At 45.9% G+C, this 10,811-nt stretch overlaps 1 protein-coding gene across 1 annotated transcript in view; it reads left to right on the forward strand.

Annotated features, from left to right (window-relative positions):
• arhgef40 (Rho guanine nucleotide exchange factor (GEF) 40) overlaps positions 1-3,732 on the forward strand; it is a 39,466-nt gene extending 35,734 nt beyond the window's left edge. Inside the window, 2 exon segments of the mRNA XM_069158864.1 lie at positions 646-689; positions 1,036-3,732. Of these exon segments, the coding sequence (XP_069014965.1) occupies positions 646-672 (27 nt within the window). The 3' untranslated portion in view covers positions 673-689; positions 1,036-3,732.
• Positions 3,733-10,811: the final 7,079 nt, after the last annotated feature.

A 10,811-nucleotide genomic window follows, 5' to 3' on the forward strand; every position in this document is an offset into this window, starting at 1 on the left:
GTGCAAAATAAGAAAAAAAAATCTCGCCGGCAGAAGAAAATGACACTTTTAGTCACCGATTTACTCCATAAGACCCGACGGTTGCCAAAACCAACCTGTCTGTCCGTTTATTAAAAACGTATAAACTTTGGATGAAAATGTCAGCAAATCCGCGTGTGACATATGTGCGTGATTAACGGCGACGAAACGAGGGACACTTTCTTATACATATGTATATATATATATATATAAAAAAAAAAGTTGTTTCTCAAACATTAAAATCATTTTCTGTAATGTTTGTAAACCGAAGACACGATGCTGCAAGCAAACAGCAAAACCAACCTGCCACATCCGCGGTGGAGTTTTAAATGAATTTGCTCACACACACACACACACACACATATATATATACACACACACACACACACACACACACACACATTCTTTCAATCTCCTTATCTAGCAAACAGAATATGACAGATTGGCAAACAGACTGCGGTGGGAACAGATTGACAGACAGACGGACACACGCAGCCCAAACAGATAGGGCAAACACGCTGACAGCGATATGCACATATTCAGCAGCAGAGGGAGGATTGCCGCGTGCGCGCCGCGAACGCACGCTTAAGTGTAGAATATAAAATGTGACTGTTTCTTCCTCCTCAGAGTCAATCTCCCTCCACCGCCGTGTGACCGTCATCTCAATGAGAGTAAGTTTGTTACACGTTTCTTTCGCGTGTTTTTATTTATTTATTTTTATTTATTCCCCCCCCCCCCTCCTCTTTTGCTCATTTCGCTGCGTTTCCCCTGCTCACTTTGTGAGGTCACGCTCCTTTTTCTAATAAACAGAAACAGCTTTTTCTACGCCCGAGTGCCTCGAGATAACTTATGTTGAGGTTTAGCGCTGTGGAAATGAAATGCAATCCAAAGACATCGCCGAAATTATTCTGGGGAATTTACGTAAAGATGATACATATCAGCTTGTTTATAATTGTCCATCTTTTCATTTGGGTTTTCTTCTATCTTATTTTCTTTCTTCTTTTTTTTTGCGATCAGAAACTGGAGCCTGAACATCTCTATTCCACCTCTGGGTGATCCAAACTGGACTTCAAGGAGCAGGAAGACAAAAAGAGAGACTCTATTTTTGAACTTCTCCCACATGCTTGCCACCTCCCCCGCCCCCCCCCACCCCCCCCCTCGCCCGTCTCCCTTCACCTCCTTAAAATAAATAAAATGCCAGCAGATTAAGCGGAGCAGCGCCGCACTACTGCTTTCTCCCCGGAAAAAAAAAGAAAAAAGAAAACCCTCCCGGCTCCGATATGACCCCCACCCCCGTCCCCCCCCTCCATCCTCTCCCCCTCCCTCCGATGGAAGAAGAAGAAGAAAAAAAAAAAAAAAAAAAGCTGCATCCAAAAAGGATCAAAAACTGCCCTGTTTAAAACCATGACAAGCACCAGCAGGGCTCTCTGCGCTCCGCCATTTTGGATCTGCCAGTCTCAGTTGCTGGCAGAGTCATTGACACCAAAGGCACTTCAGCCACACAGTGTGGCCATTGTCTGCCCCACGGCTCCCCACTAGGCCAAACCACTTGGTCTGAACCACTGACTGCCTGGGCTGGCTGGTCGCATCACATGCTCCGGCATCTGATAATAAACAGGAAGTAATATGCAAGGGGCATAAATCCACCGTAGGATTGCAGATTTAGAATGTATTATGTACTTTGTCATTTTCATAACGCTGAATGGAGTACTGTAGGCTGCCCCCCCTCCTCCTCCTACCTCCCCCCCCCTGTTCCCCCCCGTCCTCCCCTCCTTGCCTGTGTATAAAAAATGCGTGGCATATAGACTAGGTGTGATTGCATCTATGTAAATTAGGCAAAGGGTGGTGTGAGCGTGCGCACACACACACAGTCACACAGTCACACACACACACACACACACGACACACACACACACAATGTCCCTCAACACATGCAGTCACTCTTATTGTTATAAGACAGTGGAGCTCTGTTCACGTTCACATGCTCACACACTCTCGCTGTTGGCCGGTTCAGAGCCTGGTACAGCGGCTAAATCAACGACGGGCACGGTTACATCCGAACGCACCGACGCAGCGAGCGTCGCCTCGAAACGAACGAACCGGGAAAAGATTCACAGCTTCGTTAAAAGTTTTTTTTTTGTTTTTTTTGTTTTTACGAACAGTGGCAAAGATGTAAAAAAAAAAAAAAAAAAAAAAAAAAAAAAAGGCCAAATTTTGTATTTAGTCTCCTTTAAAGTGTAACTTATATCAGCAAACACCTCGGTGCCTTAAAAAGAAAACATGTTTCTCAGTGTTACCGATACTGAATTTAACGCTTTTACCTTTTATTATAAGATGCCATATTCTGTATGCCAAAGGTATAAAAATGGGTGTCTGTGCAATGATGATTTATACGCAGAGATATTGTTGCTACATTTAGTCCTGAAGGAGAAAGTTGGATCTGTTCATCGTCGCTACGTCGCAGGTTTCTGCTCTCGCGGTCGGAAGATACGAACGACGTCTCGACCGGTTTTCATTCAAAACTCATTTCTAATTCGTCGCTTGAACGAAGAAGAATTTTCCCGGGACGTCCCGGAAACGAAAAGTCTAGCTGTTTTAGCACATTTCTTCCTTTCGGATGACATCACACGCACTCCTCGTAGCTCCTTGTGGGATATTTCCAGGCCGAGAGGCGTTCAGGTGGATTCGGCCACTTCCCCCACTTCCTGGTTGCTCATAAACGCAGCGTCAGCACAACGAGAAAAAGAAAAAGAGCTCGTCCGCAGGTACGACTGTGAGTCGTTTACACACTATAGATACTTTAAATACTTTAGATACTTTAGATACTTCAGATACTTCAGATACTTTAGATACCAGACGATTTGTTTCCCGTCTTTGTGCTGAGGTTGTAGCTCCCCCGTACAGACCGGTGACGGCGTTTTCATCTACTTTCCCCCCAAAAAGCTTCACATTTTCTTGTAAGATATCGTATCTCAAAACTAACTAAAGATAAAAAATAAAAAAAAAATAACTTCCTGGACTACTCTGCCAGACTCACCAGTGGCTCCATTAATAGAAGGGCCGAAGTTCAAGTCTCAGAACTTGGAAGTGAATTAGAAAGAAACTCAAACAAAACCCCAAAGATCCTATTTCACCAAAGCGAGGACACACAAAAAAAAGAAACAAAAACCTACGTACGTCGGACACCGCGCGTTAGGTACAACGATGAAGGCGGGAGGTCGAGCGGACAGCGGGCCGTCGCCGTGATCAGATTTAGCACATTTCACATCTGCATCCCAAAAAAATAAAAAAAAATATTAAAAAAAAATGTGCAAATGGCTATTGAGCCGTTCCACGAATCAATATGCAATTTGTGGGCTCGGAGAAGTCTGTATACACTTCATGGCCGTCAGCTGTTTGGTACATTGCGCTATATTGGAAGCGATGTAATGAACACCATCTTTCATTCCTGCTGCAGTATAGATTGTCATATGCAGAATCTGTCACTTGTGTTACTCCGTTTTCCAGGCAGTGTTTATGTATTTTGTATTTTTTTTGTATTTTTTTTTTTCCTCGCTCTCTTTCGTGTAACGCTCCGATGCCTGATGTTTACATTTTTCTTTTTTGTGTGTGGAATGTCAGAAACGCATGTTATCCTTACTTGATCGTTTTTTTGTTTTTTTTTTGTTACTTTTTCTGTGTTGAATTAAAACTGGATTGAAGTCCCAAACCTCACAGAGAGGATTTCGAGTGTGTTTGAGGCGTTGCTGTCGGGTCTAACCTCAGAAATGAGGGGATTGTAACCTTTGTGACCCTCCCCAAAAAAAAAAAAAAAAAAAAAACTGTCTGTAATGAGTGTTGGGGAGAGAGGGAGGGGGGAGGAGGAGGAGGAGGAGAGAGAGAGAGAGAGAGAGAGAGAGAGAGAGAGAGAGAGAGAGAGAGGGAGGGAGGGGGGGTCTCCTCTCTGAAAGCCAGCTGTGCCGCTTGCCTCACACACAAAAAACCCCAGTGATTAGATAACTACAGTGCAGCGCCATATCAAATAGTTCCAGGGATCAAATTCTCCAATTCTCTCTCCCCCCCCCAAAAAAAAAAAAAGGAGGGAGGGAGGGCAGTTCCAGAGTATGTGTGTCCATCTGTGCATGCTAGGGAGGGAGGGGGGGGGGAGGCATAAGAGAGAGGAATGAGAGATAAAGGGGGTGGGTGAAGAGGAGGAGGAGGAGGAGGGTGGGGGGGGGGGCAACAGGAAGGGGCAGAGCTGAGGGGAGAGAGGAGAGAGAAAAGGGAGCGACAGAGGAGAAGGACAGGAGACAGTAGGTGGGAATGATGGGAAATGAGCGAGGGCGAAGGGGGCAGACAGACAGAGAGGCACAGCGGAGGGGAGAGCAGGAGCACGAGGGAGGGGCGGGGGGGGGAGGGAGGAAGAGAGAGAGAGGAGGAAGAAGAAGAAGAAGAAGAAGAAGAATAGCGAGGAGGGGAGGAGTTGGGGGGGGCTTATAGAAAAAGAGGGAGACACAAAGTCGAGTTAGGAACTTTTTCTTTTTTTTCCTCTTTCTTCTAATGTGGAGGACGAAGAGAGTCGGCAGAATGGATGAAGGAGGGAGAGAGAGGGAGAGAGGGGGAGGGAGGGAGAGAGAGAGAGAGAGAGAGAGAGGGAGAGCGGGGTAAAAAGGGGGGATGTTGACAAAGCAGCGAGACTGTGGCGAACAAAGAGAACGTGAAGAGAATGAGTCGGGGGAAACATCAAAGGGATTTTTCAGGCCCGGTTACCGGGACAACAGACATTTGCATGCGATTAGCTTTTTACATCATATTAAGAAGGGTTAGGGTGAGGGGAGGGGGAGGAGGAGGAGGGGGAGGAGGTGGTGAGGAGGAGGAGGAGGGGAGGCAGGGAACTATAGATCATACACACACACACACACACACACACACACACACACACATACACTGTATGAGAGAGAGAGAGAGAGAAAGAGAAAGAGGGACGTTGGTCATCTCACGCGGATAAACTGACTTATAGGCAGCCAGCCAAGCGTTTCTTTTGTAAATGAGAGTGCATGTTGGGGGGAGATACAGTAATATGCCAGCGCAGACATTTTGGCGAAGGGAGGTCAGAGCAGGCAGTGTATTATTTTCTCTCTTTTTTTTATATATATATATATATATATATATATATATATTTTTTTTTTTTTTTTTACCCCCAATTTGATTTTTTTTTTTCCCCCCTGCAAGTTTGACACCAGTGATTTAAAGCGACCCCCCCCCCCCCAAAAAAAAAAACAACCAACAAAACACTTGTGAACGCGGCGTTTTGTCATCGGTTTGACCTTTTTCGCTTTCACTCCCTCCGAACCAGAACACGCGATACGATAGGAAATCGATACCGTGCCGTCACGACGAAGACGAAAATGCGTCCTCGTGTCTTCAAATGTTCTCGGGTAACTTGAAGGGGTGAAATGTTCCCTTTTCGCAGGTTCTCCTACTTTTTGAAGTTGAAAGGAAATATATCAAATTGGCTGGTGTTTTTTTTTTTTTTTTTTTCTTCTTTTCTTTTCTCAACTTATTAAAAAGCTGACTTGTTGGAGATGCGTGGTTATCACAGGACGGCAACAATATGCATTGAAATCATTAGTATTATTTCAAGTTGAAAAGATTATGAGCTAAAGATCTTAAAATAAAAATAAAAAGTGTGCTCCAGTGTGGCCGTGCATGCTCACACACCGTCTAGACACAGCGGCTGTTTATATATATATATAAATAACCTTTAGGTTTCATCATCATCATATATTTGATTCCCAATAAACACCTCGTTGTTTGCACGCTGCATACATCGTCCTGTTGGGGAGACCAAAAAACAACAACAACCAAACAAACAAACAAAAAACAACAACAACAACAACAGCGCACCTCACGCAACCTTCCCGGCAATCATAAAAGCCATTAAACATGTTTCTATGGGCGCACACACCCTCCGGCATTTTACACATGTAATATTATCCCGGCGTATCTCTCCTCCACCTCCCTCCCCCGCTCCTCCCGTCCCTCCCTTCGCTCCTGTCTCTCCATCAATCCACGTCCCCCTCCCTCTTTTCCTCTCCATCTCCATCACCATCTCCATCCTTTCTTCTCTCCATCCATCTTCCCTCCCTCCCCCCCCCCCCTCTCTTTTCTTCCTCTCCGGCCTGCTCTGCTCTCTCTGAGTGTGTGTGTGTGTGTGTGTGTGTGTGTGTGTGTGTGTGTGTGTGTGTGTGTGTGTGAGATGCTTCAGTGCCCTCAGTATTGTGGCTGCATTGTGCCAGTAGGCGTCGCCGCGACAGCCGTTGTCACGGCAGCATTGTGATGGGTGTGTGTGTGTGTGTGTGTGTGTGTGTGTGTGTGTGTGTGTGTGTGTGTGTGACTGTGAGTGAGGGGTGATGGTGTGTGTGTGTGTGTGTGTGTGTGTGTGTGTGTGAGGGGGGGGGGGGGTGTATTACAGTATCAATACCCTGACACTGCGACAAAAAGGACAGCAGCCGTAGCCACATATCACTCCACCTCTGCACCCCTCCTCCTCCTCCTCCTCCTCAACACATCCCTCCTTCCTTGTGACCCCTCCTCCTCCTTTTCCTCCCACCGCCGCCTCCTCCTCCTCCTCCTCCACCCCCCAAATCAATTCCTCCACCCCTCCTTTCAATTGATTTCCCACCATATCTCACTGAATATGTACATATTGATCTCCCTCTTCCTCCTCCTCTTCCTCCTCACCTCCACCTCATCCCTCACTCTTTTCTTTTCTCTCCCCCCCTTTTGTTTTTACTCAAACATCTATCAGATTTCATCCCCTCCATCTACGCCCCCCCCCCCCCCGCCATCCCCTCCACCCTCGCCCCTTATCTCACTCCATCTCTCTCCCCCGTTTCCCTCTCTCTCTCTCACACACACACACACACACACGCGCACACACACACACACACACACACACATACTTTCCTCATCTTTCATTTCATCTCCCCTATTCTTTCCCTCTCTCTGTGCCATCTCTTCTGCCCCCCCTTCACTCCTCCCCTCCATCACACCTCCCTCCTCGTCTCCCTCCCTCACGGCTGTTTTTTTTTTTTGTTTTTTTTTTTGTTTTTGTGTGTGTGTGTTTGTATGTGTGTGTGTGTGTGTGTGTGTGTGTGTGTGTGTGTGTGTGTGTGTGCATCTCTGTCTCACTCACTCTCTGCATATTAATTGGTGCATTTCTGCTGCGGCGGAGAAAACAATCAAAGCGTCAGGGGCGGGTGATGATGCCATTGTGGCAGTCGCAAACACGTACACATATGTACCAAGTACACACACACACACACACACACACAGATACACACACAGACACAGAGAGAGAGAGAGAGAGAGAGAGAGAGAGAGGGGAGACAACACACACACAAACACACACTGAGTACAGTTGCAGGGACATCAGCAAACAGAGCATGCATACATATATGCACTTGTACACACATATAACCTGCTGACGTGCTAAAAATGTGCTCTCTCACACACACACACACACATTGATTTACTATGTGCACGGCGCTGAGACAAACATGCACCGCACATATGCCACAGACTTAGTCAGTCACTCTCAGATACACAATGGCAGGCTTACAATGGCTGATCCAGGAGATATGTTCTGCGTCAGCAAAGACATTTGAATTTCCCCAGCCAACATTTACCTTCAACTCGCCGTCGCGTTTAAACATTCGAAACCAAAAGGGGCCCCGCAGCCGAGAAACACTTTATAATTAGCTGATTTTCTTCTATATGTCGAACGCAAACGCTCAAAGGCAGAGGTCACGTCGGGGAGGAACAAAAAAACAACAAAAAAACACACACGCCGCTTATACGCTGAAGCCCCCGCTGTCAGAAAAAGAAGAAGAATCAAAGGAGCCAGTGAAGTAAATAGAACGTAAAGAGGAACATTTCTGCTCTCGTTAAAGCCCACAGAGTTTTTTGTTTTGTTTTGTTTCGGATCTCACTGCGTTACTCTCTTTGATAAAGGCTGAGAGCTGTTGGAAAAGCCGCGTGGGCTTAAAAACACTCCACACACACACACACACACACACACACACACACACACACACACACACACACACACACACACATCACACGCAGGCCCACGTTGACTCTCTGCCATCTTCCGTCGTTGTCGTCGTTTGCCCTTAAAACTCCACGCTCGGAGATGTGCACCGGCCACTTACTCGGAGAGTTGAACACCAGTTTGGAATTCGGCCTTCAGCAGCGGAAAAAGGGAGGCAGACAGAAGCTGTGAATATGTCCGAGTTGAATCGAGAGCCGGCGTGTCGGAATAACGGGTGCGTGTGTGCGGTTGTTATTTTTATTTTTTTTCAAGGCCGACCATCACGGCACTTCGAGTTTAAATAGCAGTGTCCCGAGTCCAGATGAACCGAGTTCAAGTCTGGGATGTGCGTTGAATCGGATGTTACATAAGTTGTTGGATGAGAATCACGCTCGTCTTGTCCGGGAACACCGGAGGAGCGATCCTCGCCGTCGCGGCGTTTTTCCATCCCAACAACCAGCTGCAATAATCAACACGTTTTATAATATGATCGAATCCGACGAACGTCAAAGTGGTCTCTTAAGCCGAGAGCGATAAAACAGCTCCGTCTTACGTCCTTTCAGCTCATTGTCTTGGTTTTTAAGCCCCTCCTCCCGCTTAACGGATACTTGTTGCTACGGCACTCGGATGTTCGACACTCGACTGCCGAAGATGGAAAGTTTTCTCTCACGGCGACATAAAGCAGGATTTTTGTGGCATCACAAGTTCGGGGGGGGGGGGACCGACGTGCAGCTTCCACAAATTTGATGTGGAAACTTGAAACCAACATACATCGAGAATTCGCTTTTCCAAGTGAGCTCGGAGACGTGTTGTTCTCTCGTGGTTCAACCTTTGAAACGAGTCGTGTTTGAATATCTGGAGATTCAGGATTTGTTCCCCTGATGAGCTTTAGATTATCTTGAAGTCATTGTTTAAGAGGCTAACTGGTGAAGGAAATCAACAAAAGTCAAGATCAACTGTTGGGGTTTTTTTCTGAAAAGATTCGATATTCATCAGGTGGTAAAAAAAACAAAAAAAAAACAAAAACATGATTGCGGTTGGATCGTGACGTCGCCGTGTGTCTGCCGGAGGTGGAAGAAGGCGCTTCTTTGGCCACCTAACAAATCTGTCAGAGATCTGAGGCCGCCTGCTTCATCTGGAGCCGCCGAAATATGATTAACTCGCTCAGCTTCCGGCTCACTGCTTAAGCGAGGCTTACACACGACCCGATTGGCCTATCTCGCTGTCAATCAGCGGATCATTAGCGCCGGTCCTCGTGAACGAGATGAAAAATCACAGCCGTTCGTAACGAGTCTTCGATTGGTGTTACGAGCAATCTCGAGTCTTTGGAATGTACGAGCAATCTCGAGTCTTTGGAATGGAAAAAAAAAAAAACCTGAATGTGCACACAGTTTACTAAATAGTTGATGGTTATTTACTGGTTATGATGAACTGTTCTCATTGTTGGTGCGTTGAGCCTTTAAAGTCAGATGCTTCGGTTTGAATTGAAGTAAAAACCTGCACATCAAGTCTTTTTTTTTGGAGCAGACGAAAAGCGCCGCGGTCGGCTCTGGGGCGAGAAATTCAACTTTTAGATAATTGTCTTGACTAAAATGTATCGATGTCATGTGACCCGTTTAAAATGTCACGGGACCATATCAAGTTATAACTTCCTGCTCGCATGCGTGGAAGACGATGTGTTCCTCCGACTTCTATACAAAACGGTCTCCGGAGAGCGAGTCGGTGAAACGCCTTCATCAGCTGACAGAAATATTGTAACCGGGTCTACTGAGGACGTATTTGGAGAATCAACCTGCATATCTACAATATTTCGGCTCATAAAAGGTGTGAATGTGTAAACGGACACAGTTGCGATGGAGTGGAGAAGCTCGACTTTAAACAGCACGAGATCAAAAAGAGCTTAAAGTTTCAGTTTAAAGCATTAAAAGCTCGCACTGAAATTGCAGGGAAAAATGATCGGTGAACCTAAATTCTACATTATAATAATAATAGCAATAGTAATAATAATAATAATAATAATAATAATAAATTCTACAGCGTGACAGCAAATAGTCGCTTCTAATAAACCCCCGTTTAGAAATACACATTGTTTTTTCTGAAGAAGAAACACCAGTGCTATAAGCAAGTGGAGGACTTCTGAGAGGCAGATACTTGGCAGTTCAAAGGGAAATATAAAAAGCACAGTTTACGGCCTGCGACACATACATGTCATCACAGGAGACATTCGGGAAGCACTCCAAAATAACTGCATCCCATCCGTGACATGACAAATGAATGATGCGGATACTTATTTATGCAAATTGCGTTGTTGTTGGTTCACGGGTTGGAGATGTGCACCTGCTCCAACTTAAGCTATTATTGGCATCTGAAAGATGTACAAAAGCAAACAGAAATGACTTATTTTGTATTTTGAATGCTGCGGTTCAATTCACCAGCAACGCTTTGCTTATTTTCAAGTGGAAGTCCAGTTTTGACCGCAGGGCTTTTATTTTGTAAAACTGATTCTGTGCTTTTACAGCGTGCTCTTCCTTGCTGCTACTTTTGCTGTTTTGGCCCCTTGCGAACCTCCTGAGGGACTCCTTTGGGTAAGCCAGCCTTATGTTGGGAACATCCAAATATGTGCACTGTTGTTTCTTCCCATCCTCACTCAGGGCCATGTGCTTCCGGGGAGGCCCACCACAAACACTTAGTCTGCCTCTTTGCCCCTGTCACCACTTTT

The sequence above is a fragment of the Embiotoca jacksoni genome, unplaced genomic scaffold, assembly GCF_022577435.1.
Source record: "Embiotoca jacksoni isolate LCO1_2020_lvr unplaced genomic scaffold, fEmbJac1.0.p SCAF_24, whole genome shotgun sequence".
Lineage (NCBI taxonomy): Eukaryota > Metazoa > Chordata > Actinopteri > Embiotocidae > Embiotoca > Embiotoca jacksoni.